The sequence below is a fragment of the Penicillium odoratum genome (genome assembly GCF_028828045.1).
Source record: "Penicillium odoratum strain IBT 22623 chromosome Unknown utg000003l_segment0_segment0, whole genome shotgun sequence".
NCBI classification, from domain to species: domain Eukaryota; kingdom Fungi; phylum Ascomycota; class Eurotiomycetes; order Eurotiales; family Aspergillaceae; genus Penicillium; species Penicillium odoratum.
The window spans coordinates 1,590,901-1,617,016 of record NW_026643145.1 but is presented as its reverse complement, the minus strand read 5'-3'; the positions used below and the strand labels follow the sequence as shown (position 1 = coordinate 1,617,016).

Sequence of the window (26,116 nt, the reverse complement as noted above, 5' to 3'; positions counted from 1 at the left end):
TGTCCGATAGCGGCCAGTTCTTGAATGGTCTTCCCAGATGTCACCCTTTAATTTTCTATAATTGTCATAATCTTATCGTGTTGGCATTGACTAAACTGATAATGATCCTTCCTTATCAAGTTCGTCTCCAAATCGTGCGGGGTCGTCGGCTAAACCTCCGCTATCACTTGAGTTAATATCTGTAACATTGAATCTTTCACTAATCATAACCATCAGTGCTGTGCAGAACGCTATAAAACTTCATATCAAAACTTTTCACAAGTTATTTTAAGGTTTACACTGTCCCGGGTGAAAATCAATATGCCATGGATCCAAATTCTTCTGCCAGCACATTACAAGCCAAACTAAACGCTCTCATCCAAAAATACGAACAAAGTCACCCAACATCCAGCAAAGCTTTTGAAAGAGCTCAAAAAGTGCTTCCAGCTGGGAGTACCCGATCTGTTCTTGTCTCCGATCCCTTTCCTTTGGTAGTGAAGTCCGCACAAGGCGCTACAATCACAACAGTCGACGGCTTGCAGTTCGAGGACTTCGTCTCCGACTATTCAGCAGGAATATATGGGCACTCCCATCCGGTCATTCATGATGCCGTTCAAGAAGCCTTATCAAGAGGATTTAGCATAGGCGGTATCACAGAAAAAGAAGCCGAACTCGCAGAGATTTTGATCGACAGAATTCCCTGCATGGATAAAGTTCGATTCTGCAATTCCGGGACAGAGGCGAATACGTTTGCTATTGCTACTGCGATGGCATATACAAAGAGAATAAAGGTAAACATAATGGATCTACCCCTCAATTGTGTGTGTAAGTCTGATCTAATCCATTTGCATCCATCCAGATCATGGTATTTGATAATGGATACCATGGCGGAACTCTCAGCTTCTCCACAGGAGACAATCCCATGAATCTGCCCCATGAGTTCGTGATGGGCAAGTTCAACAATATCGAAGAAACAAGCCCTCTCATCACAGACCTTGCAGCCATTCTAGTTGAACCCCTTCAAGCAGCCGGAGGTATGCGTCCCGCTACACCGGAATTCCTTTCGTTCCTCCGTCAAGCAGCGAGCGAGACTGGCGCCGTTCTGATCTTCGACGAAGTGGTCACCTCAAGACTTCACTATAATGGTTTACAAGGTCACTGGAATATCATACCCGACATGACGACTGTGGGAAAATATCTTGGCGGTGGATTCCCATTCGGGGCCTTTGGTGGCTCAGCAAAGATTATGGACCGATTTGATTCGACTGATAAGTCAATTGCTCTTCACCATTCAGGGACATTCAATAATAATATCTTTACGATGTGCGCTGCTGTTGCGGCGGCGAAGCTGATTACGCAGGAGGAGCTTCAACGACTGAATCGGATGGGGGATCAATTTCGAAGACAAGCAGAATTCTTGATCCAAAGTTCTGGAGTTAAGGAGATGGAATTCAGTGGGCATGGAAGTGCAATTGGTGTTCATTTTACGGGGTCTGAGTCTGAAACTATGAAAGAGTGTTTTTATTTTACACTTCTCGATCAAGGGATTAGTATCGGGAGACGAGGCTTTATCTCTCTGAACCTGATGCATACCGAAGCTTCTATCGATCGCCTTCTGGACGCCGTGTCTGTGTTTCTTGATAACGTGAGATAGTTTCAGTCTACATATGGTCAGCTGATGAACAAATCCAATCCAATTTAGGCGCTATATTTCTAATCAAAGTTACTCTATAACAACCTTTAATCCACTCAACTGTCAAAGTCTAAACAGTTGTTCCACCACTGTGCATTCTTGTTATGCTCGGGGTAAGTTCTTCCAAGGTTTGGGTGGAGCTGATGTCCGGGTAAGCCTTCTCCCTGATGTTATGCTGCATGCCTAAAAGGGGCTTGATATCCCTGAAGTGTTTATGGAACAGTCTTAAACATTGGGACTTCGTTTCCCCTCAATTATCCATTTCTAGGTTATTTCAAGTTGCTTTGTGCACATTCATTATATTTGTATGCCATTCTGTTTAAGAATTTTAGTGCCTGCCTAATTAGGCCAACAACACGTGATCTCTACCGGACAGCTATCACCTGGATGATGTCAGCCGGACTTATATTTGGATAGAAATAACGAATGCGTATTACAATTTTTACCAGCTTGATTTACCTCACACCTCCTGTCTGATACCTCGGCTGTTCTCAAAGTGCATCTGCGGCTATTTTTACTTGTCCGATCCGCCCGTTCCGAGCAGTTTCATACATCCCCTTCACTAGACATCAATGGTCTCTATGACAGCCTCAACAGAAGAAGCTCATAAAAATGTGCGAAAAGAAGATCAGGCCAAAGAACGTAATGTGAGCCAGATCTGGCGAAAGGGATTGGCTGGAGGAGTGGCAGGATGTGCTGTAAGAATCATTGTCTTTGTCTCCCAAAGATCGACAAGGTTAACTGTTAATTCAAATAGGCCAAAACAGTGGTTGCACCTCTAGAGCGAGTAAAAATACTTTTTCAAACCGCTCATCTCGGCTTCGTGCGGCATACCACGCACTGGCTAGGCTTTGTGCATGCCATGCAAGCGATCCGACAGCGTTATGGGAACCAGGCACTATTTCAAGGCCATTCAGTCACATTATTGCGAATTTTCCCTTACGCTGCTATAAATTTCCTTGCCTATGATCAGATTCGAGCTAGCTTTATTACATCTCCTGATCACGAGACACCCTTCCGTCGCTTGATATCGGGCAGTCTAGCCGGTGCCATATCAACATCTTGCACATACCCATTTGAGCTTATTCGTGTACAGTTGGCTGTGCAGATCAAGGATACCTCCTTGGTTGCTACCTGTCGAAATATCTACAAAGATGGCGGACTCACCAATTTCTACCGTGGATATGCGCCTACATTGTTAGGAATCTTGCCCTATGCGGGTACATCCTTTTTCACCCACGACCTGATTGGGGATTGGCTTCGGTCTCCAAAGCTAGCACCATATACGACCCTTGAAGCATCAAAATCTAAACAGAGACATAGTAGTACCAAGCATGTCCAGTTGACTGCGGTTGCAGAGCTTACTTCTGGAGCTTTGGCTGGTTTGGTTGCACAGACAGTCTCCTATCCACTGGAGATTATCCGTCGACGCATGCAGGTCCACAGGGCTGATATGAAAAACGGCCGCCGAGCAAACATTGTTGACACGGCTCGGACTATTTACTTGGAAAGAGGTGTCAGAGGCTTTTACCTGGGACTGACGATCGGGTATATCAAAATTATGCCTATGGTAGCGACCAGCTTCTTTGTTTATGATCGCATGAAAGGGTATCTAGGTGTGTATTAATATGACTACTTTCTACACGATTGCTGTTATACAGGATATTAGTAAATTGATTACCAGGCAATTTATAGCCTGGCAAGTATATGACTTTCTTATAATTCGTTTGGCCTCAAACAAGCGGCCTGGAAATATCAATGGATGCAAATACCCGGGCCTTATGTTCTGATTGTCTAAGAGGCTCAACAATTCCACTAAACGTACGAAATGGTTAAGAGATGTGACCAAACTTGGACTGTTATTATTTCAGATTATCATAGGTAATCTTCAACTGGCATCACTCTGTCTGTTCTCCCTCCCACTCACCTCCATTTCCTCACTCCCACTCTTGGTCGGGTACGTAGAACGCCTCTTCTCCTTTCCCATACCCATACAAAAAATATGACACTTGAACGAAGACGTTTAGAATCACACTACAAGCAATATTCCGATTGAGAATTACTGGCTTCTAGAACTCTTACTGCTAAGGAACGTCTGATGAATTCATTTTGGATATTGCTTTGGATTTGTTGAAAACTGCCTATGAAGCTACACTAACTAGAGAAATGAGGAACCAAAGCGTGTGCAACCGAGCAATATCCCCACATTCAGAAATATCAGCAGCAAGCCTATTCTGAGTGAAATCCAAAAGAAGGGAATTGAAACCAAGGCGACAGGAAGAGAGGAACATCAACAACAGGGGGTATGGGTAATGGTACAAATCAAGGAAAGATAGCAAGAATTAAGCGAGAAGACTAGCCGTAGAGAAGGACATTAGAGACAATTTTGATGAACTAATAAGGTGAGTTCACAATATCATTGCGGCCAAGGTGACTGCTGAATCTCCCGCCTCGAGCACGACTGGGGGTGACAGGACCAGCAATACTCTCTCGAGTGACCTTCTGGAAGCTACGCTTGGCCACCATGTTGACTTCATTAGGAAGTGCAACGATAACGTTCTTATCAGAGTCGAAGCGGAAATTGTCAGCCATAACATCTTCGCCGTAGCGCTTGATGGTGTACGGGTCCTTGCGGCCGGCAATAATCTTCTTCAGGGACCAAGTGATGATGAAGGGACCGGTGGCAGTGATGATGGATGTCTCCTGCTTGTCGACACCGGTATTGAAACGAGCAGTTGTGAAGGAGAGGCCCTGTTTGGTCTCATGCTGGAATTGGGCGACGTGCGCAGGCTGCAAACCCAGACGGCGGGGTTGGGGCTTTGAATCCTTGGCGAATGCCTTCTCGAAGCCAAGCTTGCCTTCATTCTTGCCATCCTTCTGTAAGGAGTCAATCAGAAGGAGATATGTTCGGCATGTAGCAAGTACCCAGCGTCCATCGGCCGACACATCAAGACCGATGATGGGTTCACCAAGAGCTGGGATGTGGGTCTTGGCGTTGATACCCAACCGATCGAACATGCGAATATCACCCTTGTTGGATGCGACAGCAATGTAACCCTTTTCGGTGGTGGCCATTGCTGAAAAATCGTTCTTGCTAACATACTGCTTCAGGTCGGAGTCGACAAGCTTGGTGCCAGCCAGACGCGGGTCAATACGGTAGAGGGCATTCTTGGAAGCACCGACGAACGGTTGAGCGGAGGTCATTTGGGCGAATTTCTGGAAAGACATTAGTCAGGACACTCAAGAATGTTTGATTGGTTGTACTCACGTTCTCAGGGGCGAAAGTGTCGACGGGAATATCGTCATGGATCTTCCACTCGTCGACCACCTTGCCGTACTCGAGATCCATGCGGTAAAGGGAGTTGGGATCATCGCCATTCTGCAGAATCATGTTTTGATCTTCCGTGTGAAGCATAACCTTCTTAGGACTGAACAACTTGCCACCAGGAGTAGCCACCTTGTTGATGGTGGTTGAGAACTCGAGATTGTTGTTATCTGTGTGTTTGAAGACACCGATTTTGGAGCCACGAACTACAAACGAGCGATCATGCTTGTAGCCAACTGCCAGTTGTGAGTTTACATTTCCATCCTGATCACGAGTGACAACGTCCTCCTCTTCTTCGTCGCTGTCATAGTGTTCACTGCGCTGACCATCATCTTGGTCGCTTTCCTCATCTTCCTCTTCCTCCTCTTCCTCTTCTTCGGGCTTGTCATCTGCGTCCTCCATGGTAAGATCTTGGAATGCATCCAGAACGTAATCACGTTCATTCTCCTTGACCTTGGTCCACTTCAACTCATTGAGCTGCTCCCATAGAGCCTGCATCAAACCTTCTTGGAAGCGCTCCTCTGCGGACTGATCCTTGAATCGAAGCAGCCATGAGTAGGCCGAACCATCTTCGGCATAGTGGTTGAAGATGAAGGACAAGTACTCGAAGTTGAACACTGGGTTGATGTCACCCACAACAGCCTGACCAAGCCACTCCTTGTCCTTGCCAGTGATCTGTAGCCAGTATTGCCAATTGCCAATCTCTGACACAACTGCGGAGACTTCAGGTTCCTGCAACACGAAAGTTCCAGTAGAGAAATCGAACAGATGCAGTTCAGCTTTTTCCTGTGCAAGCACCTCTTTTGTCTCAGGCTGGGCAGCAGAAGGTGGCGCTGTTGTGACCTCCTCGTCGATACTAGCTGTCTTGACATGGCCCTTAGACTGAGCGTACTTCACGTCTTTGGCCATCTCGGCGGCGGTTTCTTGGGCGTTCAAAGAATGATCGCGAGAATGGGAAGTAGGCGAGGAGATAGGACTGGCAGATGGAATAGGCTTCTCCTCCTGGAAAGAGAATTCCTGAAGATCCTCTTCGCTGGCCTTCTGCGCACTGCAGCGAAACTTGCGTTCGTACTGGCACTGCAGAGCAGCCAACTCAAAGGTGGCAACTTTGTCGGATGGAACCGAAGCGTCACAGATGAACTCGTAAAGATCGCCCTCGTCACCGCTGAGATCGTCCCAAGCCAAGATTTTATTGCCTCCGTCCCGTACTTCGGAGCGGAAGTGCAGAGTCTGGTCTAGCAGGAAGACCTTTTCGTCTTTGTCTAGGCTGTCTGCCGCACCCTGGTCGTCCTCGTCGTCTGCAAGTTCCTCCTCTCCTTCCTCGTAGGCTCTCTGAATCACAAGCTGATACTGGAAGTCTTGGCCAGTGCGTCGGATAGTGGCTGCCGCGTCCTTAAAGATGAGTTCGGAGTAGCCCTTAGGTGATAAAGGTCGAACCAGATACAGCTGGCCTTGGGGGATCTCGATGATAGACTCTTTCGAAGTGTCACCGAAAATGAATTTGCTCACTAGATAAATCCAGGTTAGTATTCCTCAAGCCGATTGTGTTGGGTGATTCGTTGGTATGGAGGGGTTTGGCGGGGCATGCACGCGCATTGCTTACCGTTGCGGAGCATAAACATGGTTGCGAGGGGCAGCTACCACGCAACAAAACAACAGATGAAAGTAGCAGGAGACGTCAGGGAGAGAAGTGCGAAGAGAGAACTTATAAATGGGGAAGGAAGCTTGAAGCAACAAAGACAGCTAAGGCCGCAACAGAAGTGAGTTTGACAAAGAAGAAGGAAAAAATGGAAAGATAAGTGCCATCACCATAGAAATAATCGCCTCCGTCATCGAATTGTGGCGTTTGTGGCTGACACATTATGTCATCTCATGCACCCCGCGCATGGACACCTGATAATCAAGGCAGTAAATATATAATACTATTGGTCCATTGCTAAAGCTAGTTGTGACTTCAATCCATGGATATTGCATACATGTATGCAGCTTAAAAAGATCTCATATACATAAAAAGATGGTCAGTTGAATACTGTATCTCCGACCATATATGCATTCTCTGTAGTAACTTGTGTTTGACTGTTAGATGGTGTATTCCATCACTTGAAGAGAGATTTCAAAGAATTTATAGATGTTATTCATAGCCTTGGAACATCAAAATCCTTCGAAGCCAAGCGAACATGCAATTCAAATGTTGAATTCAAGCTTTTCGTGAAATCCCTCCCTCCCTCACAACCTTCAACTAGGTTTGTAAAAACATCGTTTACTTCTGAGGGGCGAAGCCAAGCTGAGGCTCACTGGCATCAAACACAACGTATTGGCTCTTCAGGAAGATGTCACCAAAGATGGAGAAGCCAATGCCCGAGTTGGACTGGATACCACCAATGCATGAGCCGCTACCAACAGAAGCGTAGTTGATGAGGCTGCCAGAGACGGTAGCAGTGTAGCTGCCAATGGTGACACTGAAATCCGGCAGAGTGGTGGAGCAGTCAAATACATAACCCCCCTGAGTGTCACTGTACGAAGAACCGCTAACCTGGTCGTAGTACGAGGTGACGGTAGCGTCGTCAAGAAGGAGAAGAGTAGTGCCGGTGTCAGCAATGCCAGAGAAACCGTCACCAGACGCACTCCCAGCAGTCCAGCCATCCACCGAGAATCCCCAGTAGCCCTCAGAATCATCGACATCGGTGTATGTAAGAGAGCCAGTGTACTTGGAGGAGTCGGCGAAACCAAAGTCGAACACACCGGGTTCGCCGTGCTTGAGTGCAACACCGAAGAGAGGCGCAGCCAGCTCTGATTCGGCGTTGGAGAACCACGTCTTCTGAGGCTTGGGCGAGACAGTGTTAATAGAGTCGAAGCCCAAGCCCAGAAGGCCATCGCTGGTGTCTTCGACGAACTCGGAGCTAATTTTCTTCGCCGCTTCGACGGCCTGGGCAGAGACGGTGATACCCCCGACAATCACCTTGTCTGTGTAAACATTGCCACTAGCAGAGCTACCATCACCATAGGAGATATCCCAGGTGTAGCCGGACAGCAGCTTAGCGCTGGAGCTTGGGGTGTAGAGGGCGTGACCGGACTGGTCAGCAGCGGGCAGCTCTTTAGAGAAAACCCAGCTATGGGATGGTTAGCGGGGTGCTATGTCTTGTGCATTGAAGGATTCAAAGATACTCACAGATCAGATGAACCAGTATCGAAGTCAAGCTGCAAGGTTGTGCCTCCCACAGAAACGGGGGTCAAGTACTCCTCATCGTCAGTCGAGGGAGTGTTTGTCGCAACACCACTGACGACAGCAGCCTGGACTTGAGACGGGACAGTCGCACCAAACTTGGAAAGAGCACGAGCGTACTGAGCCGCAAAGCTGGTGGTCTTAGTAGCAGGACGAGCAACCTGCTTGACAGAGTATTTTCCGGAGGTAGGAACAGCAGAGGCAATAGAAGCCAGGCCCGCGAGAGCCGGAATAATCTTGTTAACAATGACCATGATGATGACTTAGAGAGGACTAGAGAAGATCTTGGGAGGATGATGGATGGAGTGAAAGGATATGATTCCTGGCGACAACGGGCCTTATATAGGTTTCTGTATAGCTTCACCTTCCTTAACTCTTGTTATCAAGAGATAGGAAAGAACCCAAGCCTCAAATGGCATCAATAAAGATCGTTATCACACGATTCACGAACGATGTAACTTTTCCTAACCCAAATGCCTTGGATGCATACTTGGAAACCCTATGTTGCGCCATCATCACGGAGTCCATCGGCCAGGTTGACACTAAGGGTATCTATCAAGAACGCCCGGCGAAGATGAGCCAAAGAGAGCCACGAATACAGTATGGAAGAGTGCGATTGCACTAGTGGCGCAAGAAAAGGGACCAGACTAGAGTCATGCTAACATTTTAGACCGGCGGAAAACTCGCTAAGACTGAAATGGGCCAAGTAAGCAAAGCCACCTTGAAGGCGTCCTCTCATATCCGGGCTTAATCAAAGCATATTGTCCCGAGCGACGGAATTTTGGTGTCGAAACGGACAGCCCGAGCACTGGAAACTCCCAGATTAACCGAGAAAGCTTAGGCAAAGCTTAGTAGCCAATCAACACAAACCCGAGTTCTAGTATTTTAGGACTTCTTACAGCCTTGTTGGTGGATAAGGAGCATTGCGTTAGTGTTTCTATTGGACAGCCCATCTCGCAAGGGTAAAATAGCAGTTTGTGGACTTGAATGGTGCAATTGCATTTCCCAGATTATGAATTCACAACTTAGGGCATACAGGAGGTTACCGACGGAGCTCCGAGACATGGTAAAATCGATTGGACCCTGCATCATTCTAAGCCTAATATAATGTCGATCCACATCTGATGCGACCCTGAACTAAACAAGCCACCCCCGCTCTTATCGTCCGACGGGATTCTTCAGGGGTCAATTTACATGTTAGCCTTGAGAATGATAAGGAGTGTACATAAGGGGAATGACCTCGGATTATTACCGATATGGATAATCGACCCGCTAATTGCAGATCTTCCATCCTTTAGGTACCGAACCCGTGCCATCGCGATACTACATTGCAATAACTATACATAAGTGGTCAAATGGAATTATCTGTAATCTCCGTGAACCTTGTCTTACCAAAGAACAAATCATTGATGTACGAGATTGGTGGTATCAATAGTATACGAATATCGGGGAAGAAGTGTAGAACTCGTATCATACTTTCGTCAAAATATCACAGAATGAGATTCCAATAGTGATGTCTTTTTGAGAAGTTTTTCTTTTCGCTTAGTTCGCTGTACACTATAACCTCCAGGGCTACTTCAATCTCTGAATTTTAAATTTTCTCATCATCCTCCCCTTCCTCACATCCATCATCGGCGGCAGCCTCAACAGCTGCGATCTGATCCTCCTCATTCTCATGTTCATCTTCATGCTCCTCCACCTCGCCTTCAGCGTCAAGCGACTCGTCAAGCAATTTTCCTCCTTTTCTCTGTGGGAGGACCTTCATGAACGCCTCACCCCAGTCACCCAGCTCCAGCCACTTAAGCATAATGTCCACGACATGGTTGGTAGTCAACACTGAGCGAGAGTCCATTTTAATGTATTCACCAATGGGGAGCTTCGCCGTCTTAATGCCTGCCGCCATGGCACTCTTGTAGCAAACGGCCTTGTGTCGATTTTTATCCACCAATCCACCAATAATATAAGTGTCATACGGCTTCAGCTCGGTCAAAGTATTGTCGCTATCACTGCTGAGGTAGATAATCTCTCCATCCTCGGGTTTAGCATCGGTCATCCCAGCAAAGGGGCCAGCCAGTCTGCCACCGCGTGGAGTCCCCATGTTCCGCCTCGCGAGTTCAGCAGCTTTCATGAAATCCTCCTGGATAATCCTGATGCCCCTCCAGTTCTTATGCGCTCCAAGAACATTGTCGAAGCGTTCCTTGAGTAGTTTGTTGAAAGAGCTGAACATCAGATTCGACCGCCATTTCGCACGAGTGTTTTCCGAGTATGAGCGTGTCAACTGTGAGGAAAGGGAAACACGCTCCTTAGGGTTCATAAGATCATCGTAGCCGCAGTCAATGATAATTGCGAAAGGCAGAAGAGTCGATTTCCTGGCCTTCGCCCGTAGACCCTCCCAGCTTTTGCGCAGTTCTGCCACAGCCTCTTCACCACCAGTCACCCGGGCTTGCTCCACCATAGCTTGTCGGCGCACGCGCTTATCGGCCATCTTTTCTCGCCGATGGATCTTGCGCTGTTCGCGTTCCTGCTCCCATTTCTCTCGCTTGCGAAGCTTCTTCAATTGGTTCTTGGACATTTTCGGTGCGTCATCGCCTGCAGCGTCGGGCTGTACAGCTGTAGCAGTATTCGGTTCGGCATTGGCGTTCGGTTGCTCCGACAAATCTTGCTTGACATCTTCAATCTTAACGGCCGTGTTCTCGGGTTGTTGCGCAACTTCCCCAGCACCAGTCATAGCCGGCTCGAGCTCTGACTGCGTAGCCTCGTCATGCTCAAGCTTGACCAGCTTTCTGGGTCGCTCGTCGTCCGTCATAATAATCTGTGGAGCGAAGAAAGGCGTATCGATCAAGAAAGAAAGAGTGGGCTGTCAATTGTAGATCCCGCCGAGCGGATAAAAAAGCCAATCCAGAACCAACCGACCAATCACAATCCCCACAGCCCGAATTACTGTTCCCACTCACGTGACTACCGTCACTCGATCAACTTCTCCGTTTCTCGACTTTGAGTGATTGATCCAGATAACCCCCAAACCCCCCCACTCTCCCGCCATCATGCCTCAGGATATGCCCCCAACGGGGGGCTACGCCCAAGTCCAGTACAAGGTATGCCATTGACGCAGCTTCAACGTCCAAGATGCCGAGCCATCGCACCCGCCCTACGTTCACCCAGTCTAGGGCCCGGAAACCCGCTAACGCTCGCATTCTAGCGGAATCTTCCTGCTCGTGGCTTCAAGCCTTGGGTCTACATGGTTGGCATGCACGCGATCATGGCCTACGGTTTCTACAAGTACTTCCACGGTGTCCGTGAACAACGGTACGTTTCGTTTCGAGCTCCGCCTCCTCCGCTCCTACCGACCGCGGATTGAACTCGCAATTAGCGATCGAACTGCAGCTGTGTGTTGCGGGTTGTTCGGTTGAATAAGACGCTAATTGTTGATTTTTGGTGCAGTGAGCTTGCTCGCGAGAAGATGTGGTCCCGTCTGTACCTCACTCCCCTCCTCCAGGCTGAGGAGGACCGCGACCAGGTTCGCCGCTACTACGCCGATCAGGCTCGTGCCAAGGAGCTTGGTATTGAGGACAAGGTCTACAACTCTGACCGGTATGTTTTGACAATCTTGCTATCTACGGATTTGTTGATACCCTGGATATGTCGATTGCTAACTTGTCTCGTTTTGTGTAGTTTCATCCGTCCCACCTTCGCTATTACCCCGGGCAAGGTCACTCAATAAGTGGAGCAATGTGGCTTTGACTTGATTCGCCTTTTGTGATTGATCCCCTGCTTCTTTCGTACAGGGACTGGAGTTGGATTTGCGGATGATGCGGTCATGGTCGAAAGATCAGCCATCTGGGAGATGGGTCTTGTCTCGAGATGCTCGAGAAAACAATTGTAGATATACATTTCTAAGAAGGGTTTAGTTTGGTTTGCAATATCATTTCTTCTGCGTTCACTGACTCGAGGATAAGGGAGCAACTTTCGATAGTACTAAATAATACAGAATGTATATGTGCAGTAGTAATCTAGCTTGAAACAGCGCTATGTTGAAGATGTATTTTATTTCGTGCGAAGCATGTTCACGTTGTTTTTAGCCATCTATCGATGTAGAGGCAAGTCTATAAAAATGATCGGAAAGCGCCACCACCTGGGTAATCCGTAAGATCGAAAGCGAATATAAAGAAGCGCAGAAAAAGCTTATGAGATTGCGCTCAAGACGCAAGTCTCGAAAAGCTCAGACTGACATGGGAAGATATGCAACACACAAGAATTAACAATGGCCTCAGCTCAACAGATTGGCATAGCGACATTAGAACAATATGTAATAGTATGCACGAAATCGGAACGCCGTGCAAGGAACTGTCATGTGAATGAGAGATTTGGTTCGAAGACGCATGCTACCCAATATCTGGGAAACTGGAGCGACGAGGTACCGAGCCAGTCGCATTGTTCAACCAAGCTGAGAGTGGAGTTGCATTTTGCACTGGGAATATTGCAATCTCCCATTCAGCTTGCAATGAGCAGCAGCCGTGGGAAATTCTACAGCACCGATGGACCGTAGAAAGCACCCGAGGGCCTATTTATCCGAACATATCAGCCACCCCGGAGAGATCAGGCCCATCATTAATATCGACGCGGTGATTTGACTGCTGAGTCTCCATCTCGTTGGTCATATACCGCTCCTGAAGAGCAGTGCGGGCCTTACGACGCTCCTCGCGTGTACCGAGAATCTTTCCTTGCTCGGCAATGCTGACACCACGCAGAGGCTCAAGGAGTTCGAGCACCAAAGCACGTTGCTGGCGAGGAGAAGTGCATCGATGAAGTGCGGACTCTGTGTGTGCAAGCTTCTCCACGGTGATGCCTGGTAATTCAAGAAAGATATCCATTGGGGTAGAAGTTTCCGTCCCGTACAAGACCCAGATCGACGCAATGAGCTGTGCCAAATCTTTCTGCATGTCGACGAAGTATGGCTCATGAACCGATGTGATGCATGCCTTGAGGACATCTGTACAAATAAACTCGCGGATAGTGAGGGTGGTTTGGCTGTTATTAGGGGGGGCGAAGTCGGGAAGGATCGATCGAATAACACGAGTGATGATGCTACAGCATCGGGTATCTCGCATGCGGAGCGCGTGAGTACAGAAAAGCATAAGGGGTTCGAAAATTTCTGCCGAGGAGAGAACAAAATGACGAATTGAATCTGAAAGCTCGGGAGTGCCCTGAGGAGCGCTCGGGTCCGCCTCTGCTCTATCGGGGTCTATGTATGCCGGAATCAGACTATGATCTCTTTGATCTCTGTAATGGGTTTTTTTTATCAGTGACTTACCTCCTCTCTGTGGATCGAACAAACTAGCCACCATGATAACGGCTGAATATGTCAGTTGACGGAGCACACTTTCGGATTTCATTTCGTCGGTGAGATCTCCATCGGCGAGGCCGTTCTTTCGTTGTTCGATGATTTCCCACTCGGTAGTGATCTTACGATCAATGCTTCTGAACAAAGTGGAGAGCATAGGGGGGAGAAACTGGTTGCGGTACTGCACCGGGCAGTCGTCGATCAGGCAACGTGAAATGTTGAGGAGGACTGAATACTGGTGAGAGGATAGATGCTCAGCATCCTTGAAAAGGGCTTCGGACAAAGGTCCGGGTAGCTCGGCATATCCGTAAAATTGATCGCGCAGTCTGCTCATGCTGAATAACATAGAGTAACAGGCTTCACGAACTGCTCTGATCTTTCCGCGCACAGAGGATGCAAAGCCCTCAATGGTTGACTTGGAGGCAGTAATTCTGGCATAGAAGTCGTCACGACTCCCACTGGAGATACCGGCTTGCCAAAAGCGATCAGTCAAGATTCGTTCAACCACTGCTCGCATTTCATCACTCACTGTCCAGTTGGACGGATTGTGAAAAGCATGAACATTGGTAAGCAGGGGAAGAAGGGTCCGCAGAATCTGTGGAATCAATTCATGCCACATATTGCAAGCAACTGCGTATGCCGGAGCGGACTTCTTGAGCTTGTCTGTAGACACTGCGAGCATGGTTTTGGTGCCCCGTAGTGGGAGCATTTGGAATTTCTTGGTCATCTCCTCCTGGACAACCTTTCCTTGGCCGTCCAAGGGGGCGGATGACCAATCTGACAGCTTGTGTGCCTGCAATGCCTGCATGTATGACCCGACATTTTCCAGTCCTAGCATTGCGCAAAAGCCTTCGAACGATGAACTCATATGACAGAACTGTTCATCCTGCCACGCCTCTCGGATTGGTGCAAGGAATGAATTCAGTCGACTAATACGTACATTGGGGTCGATGTTGTTTGCTCGTTGCATAATGATAAGCAGGATAGATGTGAGTTCCATTTGCAGCTTGTCATCGACGCGATTCGCCTGTGTGATCTCTCTGATCTTGGGTTCAAGCAAATCATAGAATGTAGAAAAGTAGTCGGCATAACGGATTGCAAGGCGGCGAAGCTCATGGCTAGCCAATCCGTGCAATTCCTTGACGGCCTCAGAATAGGCTGGGAACTCAGGATAATCCTGGAGCCGGGTCATGAGGATATGCTCGAGTACTTTTAAAGCAAAGGCGGGGTGGTTGTCCAAAGCTCGGGAAGAAACGTCAACAACCAGCTTGATGACTCGCTGTTTCATCACAGGGTCTTCATATAATCTTTGCATCAGGGTTGAGGCCCAATTCTCCACGGCATATTCTAATCCGCTCCGTTCCTGCTCATCTTTTTGCGGGGCTTTGCCATGAGCCTCAACCCATTTGGAATAGCCCTTAATGACTGCCTCCACAACTGTAAATTGAGCATCTGCGCGCATCAGTGGGATGGAAGATTTGCTGAAGGTCTTCATACTGAATGGCTGAGCACCATCGTAAAGATTGTCCAGGTTACCATCCACCCTGCCTAGAATCTCACTAACCGCCTCCTGGGGTCGCTTGAAGGTAATAGTCTCAATGATTGATGAACAGTAACGGCGATAGTTTCCAACAAAGGCATGACGTTCGGGAATCGTATCAATATCCTCCACAAGAAACTGCACTGTTGGGTTTTCGGACTCGGTAGGAAGGGACTCCCACCGGATCAATCTCTGGGTACAGATGTTCAAAAGGTTTGGGGTCTGTGACACTACAAAGTCCAATCTGCCGATCGTATTGATGACCAGTAGTCTAGACCACAAATGCAAAACAGGGATTGAGACAGTCAAGCTGTCATGTCGCATGATGTTCACCATGAAGTTAAAGAAAGTCGGAAGATCCAAGCGGTGCATGGTATCTCTTAGTAGTCGTTCATCCTCTAAGCAACCCGCAACATAAGAGACCATCTATGGATTTGTCAGTCATAGCATTAATATAGATGAGAACTGTATAGCATACCTCAGAAAGCTTCTTCGAAATCAGATATTTGGGTTCATCAATGTCATCTGGGCCCACAATCGACCATTCGTACAAGCTTTGAAGAGTGGTAAGATACTCAGGTTCGAAAAGGAGACAAACAAGGGCCTGAGACTCTTCGTTGCCCATGTTGCTCCTACCATATAGCGCATGCAACGCCTCAATTCCGGCCTAAAAATTTCGTGTTAGTGAAAATATGCTTCGAAGATATACTGAAGCCAATGGCTTTCCTACAAGTAAAACCTGTTCATCTTGGCAGGTCAATGACCTGAAGATGGCGGGTACGACCTGTGACGCCACAACTGCTTTGTAGATTGACCAGGATAGTGCAGAACGTAGGGCCATCAGCGCTTTAACTGCTGAATCACGAGCTTGGGAAGAGTTGGAAGCATTTGTTACGCAGTTATCCAAAAACTCGCAAATCCGAACGAGCCAACCTTCCTCACCACATCGTTCTGCCACACGTGTGTTTTTGTCTGGGTTGAGTTGCTCAACAATTGCAGCAGGGGTGAAAATCTCCACCAATGCACGATTGAGTTCAGATCCACGCAACGATGAGACGGTATCCTCGCGGAAGAAAACATCCTCGGACAATGTCTCCAAAACGGCAAGGACTAGCTCATTGTGTACCAAAGACGAACCCCAGAACTTCACAAGTGCCGCATCCATGTCAATCCAATCCAAGGTCCAACTCTTCTTGGCAGCCTCCGACCACAGCTGGGGGATCTTGTTGCGGAAATAGGCAGGGTCTTCGGGGCGAATGTTCTCGGCGAGTTGGAGGATCATCGAGCGCACGTTCGCGGATACTTCAGTGTGGGAGAAAGATAGATGGCGGAGGACATGATCCAGCAAGGTCAAGCCAAAGTACCGTACGACGTAGGCATGGTCCGCGCGTGAGGCAAGCAAAAAGCCGTTGCGAGCAGCCGCGTCGCTATTTTTGAGTGATTCAACAAAGGACAAGGCCTCTTTGCGAAGCTCGTTCGAAGATGCAGGGCTGTGAATCGCCTCAAGGGCTCGAATGATATCGGCCAGGCCAGCTTCTGACAACTCCTCAGCAGCCATTCTGTCGCCGCGTTTTGTCGTAAACGCGATGGATGAGGTATGGACGTGGGGTGGGCTATTCGAGAGGCGTTCGATGAAGGAAAGTTAAAGTGTTGACAATGACTGTATGAGGGTTGCTATCCTAGGTCAAATGTGTCATCCACTGCATGAATCAAGGAAATGAGGTTAAAGGAAGTGTTGGTATGGCCGTTGACCAGGTCCGTGGGAATGTTTAGCAGTCGGACACAGCAGCAACGGCCATTCGAGAACAACAACCGAATATTCGCAAAGGGCAAACAAGTAAAATGGGAAGTCGATGTTGGCGAACAAAGGAGGTGGGGATGTGTTTTTGCGGCCGGGTGAGCGATAGTCTCTGGTTGATGCGGGAAGGAAGCCGGAAGTTTGGGAATTGCCGGGTTGAGAATTTTATCAACCAGGTGATAGGCACACCGCTTCTCTCTACACTGAGATTTACTACATCAAAGGATATTGGTGGTTAACCAAGGCAATTGCTGTCGCAAATCTTTTGTTTATATTGTTTTTCCCTCTGAACTATTGACTCGTCATAACGATGCCCCTCAGTCGTCACCGGTTGTTTATCTTATCTACACGCGAATCTATGCCGATGCTTGACAGCTTGTTTAGCGCCAACGGACGCGAGTCACCGCACAGTACAAGCTAGCAACTTACTCGGTTCCTCTTCAGCTAGTTTGAGTATATGCCTGGTAATCTGGGGATGTAGCTTACCCAGCTATTGATATCTACACTATGTACTTCTGGGACATTAACGTTGGTTTCCATTTGTTGATTGCGTTGAGAGGGCCTATAGATTGCAGGAAATCATTTGCTTCACAACATCCCATACCCACTCATCCTCGTCAGCAACAGCTTCAACCTTTTCGGATGCTTCGAGCAGTGAATAAATGTCCCATGGCTTGTAGGCAAAGCCTGGAACACCATTGATGTCATGAAACTCTGCACCAGTAAGAACATGCTGATGACAGCTCTCATAATTGTCGATTGATTATTGTACCTGATTATGTTTCATAATCCAATCGCCGATGTTTTTGCCGACAAATTCTGGATTTCTCGCGACGTCATCCCAGTTGGTATGATGGCAGAGCTCTCTAGTTCGGAAGCCCATTTTCCGTGCTGATGAGACAGGCTTAAACCTGAACTACTAATCCTACTAATCCTATCCTATCCTTCTTGGGACGTCTGACAGGTACAAGCTCATAATGTCGCATACACACCTGAGAATATCGTGAACCCTTGTAGCTGTTGATTAATCATCCTTGCCAGCAATCTGAAGACAGGCTGCGGTCGAGAAGGTGTCTTCCTAGGCCATTGTTGCTCCATTTCCAGAAGATGGTAAGAATCAGTGGTGAACAGAGTCTGTAACTTGAATCACGCGGCACTTGGGTCAAACCCATTTGGGTTGCGGGTTACGCCACATCAATCTACAATCCAAGCCTATAATATCGGGAGAAGACTTGATATGTTCGGGCAAGAAAGGAGCCCAGTCCTTTACATGCTCAAGAGATTTGTGAGAACTAGCAGTCTTTGACCAGCTCTCAAGTAGGTCATATGTTAGTAAACCTTGTTCTACATAGACACGGGTTAAGTAGGCGCCTGGAACCCGGTTACACTACATAAACTCGAAATCGGTAGCAAATCTCCTCAGAGTGAGGATCCACGACAGCCGGAAACTTGGGGCCCAACAAGGTACAGATCGACAGTTGTTTGTTTTGTATGTGGGAATACCTAGGGCAAAGAGCGCTATGGATCTGTCAGTCTGTTCACACCAGCTATTCTTCGTAAGAGTGCTCATCGCACGATCCCACATGCACTTCCTATGCTCTCATATTCATTCCAGCACCAGGCAGTACATACAAACAGTACTCCGGGGAAGAGAAGTGGACTGTGGAGCCGGGGTACAGAGATAAAACCGCTTGAATCCCAGGCTAGATCGGTAAATAGCCTGTCTTGACTTTTCGGGTACTAGCATTCACAAGTTCAAAACGTACATCGCCGAAGTCTAACGCTGGAAAGATGCTTCAGAGTCATCAACGGGTATGCTCTGATGATATCATCCTATCAAAGACCTGGCCTGTCATTCCATACCAGGGCTTGAACCGCTGAATAATAACTTAACATCCTGTCGTTGCACGTGCGAAAACCGCATGTGAGATTTTTAGGCAACAGCAACAGCCACAGGAACGTAATCCAACCCCTCGCAGTTAGAAAAAACATGTACATGTGTCTAACTTTAGGCCAAGGGGAAGGCTGGGGAGGAGAGGGGAAAGAGAGGCGGCGGGTACCCGGCAGGGGGAAGTGGAATCATTCGTCAGAATACTATCAGCATAGCCTCCACGCAGACGCAGCTGGTGATATGTCCTATTTGATAAGCGACATGCGTCCATCCAGAAAACGAGGATTTAGGCATCGCCACAGTGTTGGGCCCAAATTCGCTTATGGGTCCGGCAGAGCCTCCGCTTCATATGTCAGAGTGGTTTGTATTCGGAGATAAGCGTTTGGGGCTTATTCTCTCTTCCTACTATATTTACATTTTCCCTTCTTCATCCATCCACTTCATTTTGTAAGCTGTGCTTCTCATAGCCCTCTCCTCCACTTGTACTATTCGTACAATTTGTTCATAAGATTACTTTGTTATAAGATCTCTCGGAAACCCCTGAAATGATTTGAGCTACAACATGAATATAGAAATGATGCTAAGAGACTCCGACAGTACAATTTGTCTTCTCTCGACTGAAAGACAGGATCAACGGCACGAACCTATCCCCGGAAGTCAAGAAGACACCCTCGGGATTGAGGCAGCGGGGGCTGCTACTCTTGTCCCCATTATGTAAATTTTCAACCCTCATTAACATCTTTTAACATTGACCAACTCAGAATAAACAAGTCCTGCTTGCCGTTCTATCGGCATCCCCCAGCCGGACGATGGTATTGACTTTCTTACGGAAATCCAACAAGCATTTGCTGAAGCTGAAGAGTTTACTTTACAATCCAGCTCGGCCGTTGAGTTTGATCCGTCTATGAATACCCGTCAAAAGCCTGGAACTTTGGTAGATACCCATGATATCGAGGTACCATCCAGCAAGCAGGGAAATCCTTCGTTCTCAGTACCAAGATTCGCCTCCTTGGATCTGATTGCTCCATTCTACCCAGAAGCCGATCCCCACCACCCAAGAGCGCAGACCTTTCGAACATGGCACACGCGTCGAGATATCGTGCTCTACACATGCTGTCTCATCGCAATCCTCGTTTTTGTCTTGAATCTAGTCACATTGCTCCTCGGACGCAGACATTTCACCGGCGGGAGGGTATTCTACGGCAACTGCTCGACATCCAGCAGACTCTCTACTCTCATTCACATTGCTATCAACATCCTGAGTAGCTTACTGCTCTTTGCGTCAAATAATTGCTTGCAAATGCTTGTTGCTCCTACCCGTAAAGAGATTGATCAGGCGCACAAGGAGAAAAGGTGGCTCGATATTGGCAAGCTAAGCATACGAAATCTGTTGCATATAGATCGGAAACGTTTGGTAGTTTCGTTGATTTTGGTACTGAGCTCAATTCCTCTACACTTCCTGTAAGTATTGCTTGTATAGCTTGCGAAGACGATTGAGCCCGTTGTCGGAACTGACCAAACCCAGATACAACTCAGCCTTTTTCACCACCATTCCCGTCAATGCCTATACATGGGCAATTGTTACACCGGAATTCTTGACTGGGACACCTTTCAACATCACAGCGACCAATGACACGTTGACTGAACGTGCTGCTCGCACAGTACAGTGGTTACCTCCCTGGTCTGATGATGTAGTGAGCGGTAAAGTCGGAACTCCTGGAGACGTAACGAATTCTTCCTGGCACATCGAAGAAACACTTCTAGCTTGGCGAACAAGAAGTCTCAATGATACCACCTACACAAAATTGGAACCGTTAGAATGCCTCGAGGCTTATGTGACCCAATTCGGGAATGCGTCAGATGTCTTGGTCGTCTCGAACACAGACATAATTAGCGAAGCAACCATACCACGAACTTCAAATTCATTTTTAGCAGCTGGACTAGTAGGTGGCCTTCAAAACTCACATACTTACTGGGAATGCTCATATTCAAACACGTTCAAATGTTCTCAAATGGCGACTTGGAGGAACAATGCGTCAATAGTGGCGAATTGGAATGTCTTTGGATATAGGGTTGACTACTGTCTGTCCATTAGTCGCAATGTGAGTCAAGGCTGTAGTGTTCGGGTTTCATTTACCATCCTCCTCGGTAAGTCGTGAAAACTTCAATACTTTGTGATAGATTCGATGGTAGAGCGAGGCTTACCAATGGTTAGTGGTATGTATTATGAACCTATGCAAGTGCGCTTGTATTGGCTACACAGCCTTCCATGAAAGTTTGAGGACCGAACCGTCAATCTCTACACTTGGAGATGCGTTGGTCTCGTTCCTTCGAACCGAGGATCCAGAAACAAAAAACATGTGCTTAGCAGAGAAAGCCAATATTCAAGCTCTGTGGGACAACCTCAAGCCACAACCTTGGATGTTGAGAAATCGACGATGCTTCTCTGCAGCATCCCTCAGGAGCTGGATTTTAACTTTTTCGGCGTTAGTAACCTCACAGGCCTTGCATAGGATACAGTTAACACGATCTTTTCAGATGTCTTTTTGTCTTGAACCTCGGAGTTCTCATGCTCGGATTTGCCCTCCAAGAATTAAAATTGGATACAGGATCTCTAAAATATGTTTCAAAGCTGGGATTCGGCAGTTTGGACCAATACGAGATCTTGGACTGGTCGTTCTTGAGCTATGTAAGCCTACATTTCCAGTATTGAAGACCTCCCCAAGACTGATACTACCCAGGATCCAGGCCAACGATCCTTTTACAGTCACATACTCTTTGCCAATATTTGGCAAGTTGCAGTTTCCATTGTATATGTACAGTGCCAGGCTCTATTATCCTCTCTTCTAGTGGCAGATGAATGGGGCCGTTTCGCCTTATCCAAAAAGACAGCTCGTGTCTCGCATCCCATTGGCCTGCAAAGATCCACCTATTTCATCTCCCTACCCTGGAAATACGGCGGTACACTGCTTGGAGTCATGATACTACTGCATTGGCTCATATCGCAAAGTGTATTCCTTATCCAGATCGAAAGCTTTTCATCGGATGGCACTGTTTATACGCCTTGGAACCAATCGGCGGATGGATATAGTATTCTGCCTATTATTTGTGGTAAGGACCTTTATCTCATACTCTGTTCTTGACGCGTTGACTAACCAATTAGCGATTGTTGTTGGGCTTTCATTGATATTTGCCCTTGCAATGTGTGGCTTGCGTAGATTGTCAACAGATATACCGCTTGCTTCTACTTGTAGTGCTGCTATTAGTGCCGCATGTCATGCACCCGAAGAAGATAAGCAGACTTATCTATTCCCGATTCGCTGGGGAGTTGTGAAGGAGAAAGATGGAGTCGGGCATTGCTGTTTCACTACTGCAAGAGATGTTGAAGCTCCGATAGAAGGACTGCTTTATGAATAGACCAATTATTAAAGGGACTTACTAAATTCACTCCCGTTTTAACTAATTTCACTCCCCCCCTGGATAAAGTGACTTGTATTAATTGCGCAAGTACTTCCTTCCAACCCCCAATACCATCCTCAGACTTGTAAATTTTCAACCCCCAAGCATATTCTAATATAAAAATATGGCTTTTAAAGGTATAGTACTATCGAATCTGTCGCCTAGGAGTTCTTTGTAGTAAAACAGTAATATATCAGGAGCAACAAAGGGAGCTACAGAAGCCCTAGGAGGAGATAGTCGAGTCCCAGCTAGATATTCGCGGGATTGCCCAGTATCCCACCTAAAGTCCAGGAGAGATTGTCGAACAGGGGGCCCATCTAGTCGAATTCGGAGCTAGAAGAGGATTAAAACGCAGAAGGATAGTCCTGAGAAACAGATAAGTTTAAATAAACGGGCTAGTCATATCGAATTCATTTATCTCTACGGACTTTAATGAGTAGAGGAAAATATGTATGTGTTTTTTTGAAGTCACGGCGAAAAAATACAGGTCACTTTGTTGCAGGAGGGAAGTGAATTTAGTAAGTCCCTTATTAAATACATAGGTAGAGCGTCTACAATCCAAGCGCATTATCAGAATCGGATTTCTCTTTGATTTCGTATTAGAAACTCTTGTTGTTGAGAGCCACGGTTTTTGATAACTTCACACCATCCCTTGACCTTTTGGATTATAGAGCAATATTCATGATATGGACAGAGAGAGGAAAGGATAAAAGGCGTGCCTAGCCTTCTGAATGGAAACTCGTAGTAATCCAGTAATGGATGTTGCGTACGAGTTGTTCTACATTAAATCCATGGTTGCCGGAGGGTGAGTGGGCCTCACATATAACATAGTATATTGCTGCAATACCTAGTTCACAATTTTTCACAATATAGATCACAGATAATGCAGTCTTTAAACAATTCAGGTGATGCTCTCCTTTTGGAAACGATCCATAAGCACGGACCACTTTTTATGTTAGACATAGGGCCCATTCTTATAGATCATCAGTCAAAGCGCTATCATCTTAAAGTTGTTGGCATTAATGGCTTCGATTTAAGCCGACTGATAATCATGTTCAGAGAGAGGAAATACAGATATTGTGTCATTTGCCACCAGTAATGATAAATCTCACAAACTGTTCCTTGTTACATATGCAGTGGACGTGGTTGCCTTCTGCAATCGTCCCCCGCTTATCCCCACTTATATATGCAGTCCTGGATGCCATTTTATTCCTATGCTCGGCATTTCACTTCTTATAGTTTGTCGACAATATCACACGGCCACTCCATCAAGTCCTCTACTATATGTACTATAAAGCTCACTTTACTTTCCTATCACAAAAGTATTCTTGGAAAGTTTCCCGCGGGAAGACTTGAAAGGTGGGGAATACTACACATTGTCATTTAGGCGACCTCGCTTGTTCCTTATAGTGAAGTTCGGCAATACGAAATGTAATCGCTGTCTTAAAATCGGCAATTCCTTATCTTTTGCCGAACTTAGGTCAAGATTAAGAGTTCGCCTAGAGTTAGATAAACAGGACCATAATCCGGGAGCAAGCGGGGTTAAGCGGGGTTCAATATTTTGGGACCGGTTACCGGCATCATGTCTGACATCTGGTTGAGCCTAGATAGCACAACTAGGAGTTTGTTATGCTTCATTATGTTTTTCATAACACTCAAGTGCTTAAATGGCATAACATCTATCCATTTTCAAATTTATGCTCTTTATAGAGCCCCTCGGCTATTCCATGGGCTATTAAGCGTGGCTTATCTCCATCAATGTATTGGAAGTCACTGTCAAGCTGGTTTTACCTTTGTTTGTGTCAACTATAAGAGGCTCAGATTTCCGGGACAAATGCAGCACAAACGTTTAAAAACATCCTGATCTGATCTTAACGCAAAAATGGCACCAACATGGGAAGAAATCATTGTATCTAAGCGAGCCAGCCTTAAGGCTGCCATTCCTGCCGAATATATCATCCCTTCCACCATTCTCCCTGCACTTGAAACACCCGGACTTGATGTATCAAACTTCATCGCCCAGTCAGGATGGTTTTCTGAGCCCGAGATAGATATCCTCAAGTCTTCGGCTACTGAACTTCTGCGACACTTGGCTGATGGATCCCTTACATCGGAGACTGTCACTAAAGCCTTTTGCAAGAGTGCTGCAGCAGCTCAACAGCTGGTAAGTTGCTTTTAACTCTGCTCGCGAGACTACGTCCCGGTCAAAAAAGCCAGAACCAAGCTTTCCCCGATCATGATTCACTTAGAACATGGCTTACGAAAGATAGATCAATCCTTTGAGTGAGATTTTTTTTGATAAAGCGCTGGAGACAGCGAAATCTTTGGACGAGTATCTGAAGTCGACCGGTAAGCCTAAGGGCCCTCTGCATGGATTGCCTATCTCCATCAAGGATAACTTCAATATCAAAGGAAAAGATTCTACTCAGGGTTTCACCTCTAGAGTTGGCCAGCCTGCTGAATCCAACAGTCCGATGATTCAACTCTTGTTGGATGCCGGAGCGGTTCTATATGTTAAGACCAACGTCCCTCCTGGAATGAAACGCGGAGAGACATACAACCTTCTATTCGGCAAAACTCTTAACTCCAAAAACAACCTCTGGTCAGCTGGTGGCTCGTCTGGTGGTGAAGGTGCTCTTATCGCCTTTGGCGGTAGTTGCTTGGGGGTGGGAAGTGATATTGGTATACTATATTCCCTTTTATCTATATGTCATGAATCTATCAGCTAACAAGTCACCTAGGTGGCTCTTGTCGTTGGCCCGCTGCGTGCGGAGGTCTCTTTACCCTTCGCCCATCAACCCAGCGTTGGTCGATTTCTGGGAACAGCAGTCTCACACCTGGCCAGGATAGTATCAGAGCGGTACCGGGCCCTATGGCTAGAACGATGGAGGATGTTATTCTATTCAGCAAAGTCTTTGCTCAGCGTGCTCCGTGGAAATATGATCCTGACTGTGTCCCGCTTGAGTGGCGCGAAATTAAGCCGAGAACCCTTAAGCTAGCGGTGGCCTGGGATGACGGAAGCGCTCGTCCCACACCACCCGTGAAAAGAGCACTGGAGGGTGCGGTGGCATCTCTGAAGAAGGCTGGCCATGAGATTGTCGACTGGAAGATGACGCCCGAAGACTGGAAAGAGCTGATGGAGATTGGAATGGGTATCTTCCTTGCTGATGCTGGTAACTGGCTTAAGAAGCCCCTGGCCAATGGAGAGCCTATGCCGGCTAATCTGGTCTTCCCTCTCGAGGGAATCCCGAAGACCCTCTTTGAACTCCACGATCTTCATGTATTGCGCGATCAGCTGAGAATGAAGTGGTTTCAGAAGTGGAAGTCAATTGAAGGCCTTGATGGCATTCTAAGTAAGATGCCCCCATTTGCCCTTATTCTCCTTTGGCGCCTTTTCTATATGGCATTATGGGATATCGTTAATAATTTTGAAACAGTTCCAACCTCACCATACAGTATTTGCAAGTACGACGGTATCAAATCGAACTATACCATGATTGCCAATGTTCTTGACTACGCTGCGTCGTCGTTCCCTACAGGTTATTACGCCGATAAGAACATTGACAAGCCGTACACCGACTACACACCCATCAGTGAGGCTGATAAGGTTCTTCAGGAGGAATGTAAGTGTATCCAGTGCATGAGTTGTTAAGATATTCATGACAGATTAGCTAACCCTGAGTCTAGATGACCCTGACTTTTGTCACGGTGCTCCTGTGAGCTTCCAGATATTTGGCCAACGGCTTGAAGAGGAGAAGGTATTGATGATGACGGAGGTTGTGTCCCGGTGTATTTCTGGAGTTTGAACACTGCCTAGCTAGTTAATGTCTTTAATGAGTCGTTCCGAATTCATTTTGGTTCTTGCAA

At 47.1% G+C, this 26,116-nt stretch overlaps 9 protein-coding genes across 9 annotated transcripts; 5 read left to right on the top strand and 4 right to left on the bottom strand.

Moving 5' to 3' along the window:
• Nucleotides 1-305: 305 nt before the first annotated feature.
• On the top strand, nt 306-1,633 carry N7520_003846 (acetylornithine aminotransferase; the record flags this gene model as incomplete). The annotated part of the gene is made up of 2 exons (XM_057137781.1): nt 306-770; nt 839-1,633. The coding sequence occupies 2 exons, from the start codon at nt 306-308 to the stop codon at nt 1,631-1,633; spliced, it is 1,260 nt and encodes a 419-aa protein (XP_056998246.1).
• Nucleotides 1,634-2,244: 611 nt separating this feature from the next.
• N7520_003845 (mitochondrial carrier) lies at nt 2,245-3,299 on the top strand (the record flags this gene model as incomplete). The annotated part of the gene is made up of 2 exons (XM_057137780.1): nt 2,245-2,388; nt 2,430-3,299. The coding sequence occupies 2 exons, from the start codon at nt 2,245-2,247 to the stop codon at nt 3,297-3,299; spliced, it is 1,014 nt and encodes a 337-aa protein (XP_056998245.1).
• A 767-nt stretch (nt 3,300-4,066) lies between these two features.
• N7520_003844 (uncharacterized protein) lies at nt 4,067-6,619 on the bottom strand (the record flags this gene model as incomplete). The annotated part of the gene is made up of 3 exons (XM_057137779.1): nt 4,067-4,888; nt 4,941-6,505; nt 6,601-6,619. 3 exons carry the CDS (start codon nt 6,617-6,619, stop codon nt 4,067-4,069), a joined length of 2,406 nt encoding a protein of 801 aa, XP_056998244.1.
• A 638-nt stretch (nt 6,620-7,257) lies between these two features.
• Nucleotides 7,258-8,474, bottom strand: N7520_003843 (pepsin-like aspartic protease; the record flags this gene model as incomplete). Its single annotated transcript, XM_057137778.1, has 2 exons — nt 7,258-8,107; nt 8,167-8,474. 2 exons carry the CDS (start codon nt 8,472-8,474, stop codon nt 7,258-7,260), a joined length of 1,158 nt encoding a protein of 385 aa, XP_056998243.1.
• Nucleotides 8,475-9,811: 1,337 nt separating this feature from the next.
• trm10 (tRNA (guanine(9)-N(1))-methyltransferase) lies at nt 9,812-11,026 on the bottom strand (the record flags this gene model as incomplete). The annotated part of the gene is made up of 1 exon (XM_057137777.1): nt 9,812-11,026. The coding sequence occupies one exon, from the start codon at nt 11,024-11,026 to the stop codon at nt 9,812-9,814; it is 1,215 nt and encodes a 404-aa protein (XP_056998242.1).
• Nucleotides 11,027-11,231: 205 nt separating this feature from the next.
• N7520_003841 (putative NADH-ubiquinone oxidoreductase subunit GRIM-19) lies at nt 11,232-11,941 on the top strand (the record flags this gene model as incomplete). Its single annotated transcript, XM_057137776.1, has 4 exons — nt 11,232-11,315; nt 11,420-11,526; nt 11,662-11,811; nt 11,893-11,941. Coding segments are annotated over 4 exons (390 nt in total), but the record flags the coding sequence as incomplete, so codon positions are not given.
• An 844-nt stretch (nt 11,942-12,785) lies between these two features.
• Nucleotides 12,786-16,659, bottom strand: N7520_003840 (karyopherin MSN5; the record flags this gene model as incomplete). Its single annotated transcript, XM_057137775.1, has 4 exons — nt 12,786-13,462; nt 13,532-15,527; nt 15,580-15,768; nt 15,832-16,659. 4 exons carry the CDS (start codon nt 16,657-16,659, stop codon nt 12,786-12,788), a joined length of 3,690 nt encoding a protein of 1,229 aa, XP_056998240.1.
• A 2,693-nt stretch (nt 16,660-19,352) lies between these two features.
• On the top strand, nt 19,353-22,207 carry N7520_003839 (uncharacterized protein; the record flags this gene model as incomplete). Its single annotated transcript, XM_057137774.1, has 6 exons — nt 19,353-19,504; nt 19,562-20,251; nt 20,316-20,645; nt 21,329-21,479; nt 21,532-21,901; nt 21,954-22,207. 6 exons carry the CDS (start codon nt 19,353-19,355, stop codon nt 22,205-22,207), a joined length of 1,947 nt encoding a protein of 648 aa, XP_056998239.1.
• A 1,924-nt stretch (nt 22,208-24,131) lies between these two features.
• Nucleotides 24,132-26,055, top strand: N7520_003838 (uncharacterized protein; the record flags this gene model as incomplete). The annotated part of the gene is made up of 5 exons (XM_057137773.1): nt 24,132-24,413; nt 24,520-24,931; nt 24,991-25,602; nt 25,687-25,872; nt 25,937-26,055. 5 exons carry the CDS (start codon nt 24,132-24,134, stop codon nt 26,053-26,055), a joined length of 1,611 nt encoding a protein of 536 aa, XP_056998238.1.
• Nucleotides 26,056-26,116: the final 61 nt, after the last annotated feature.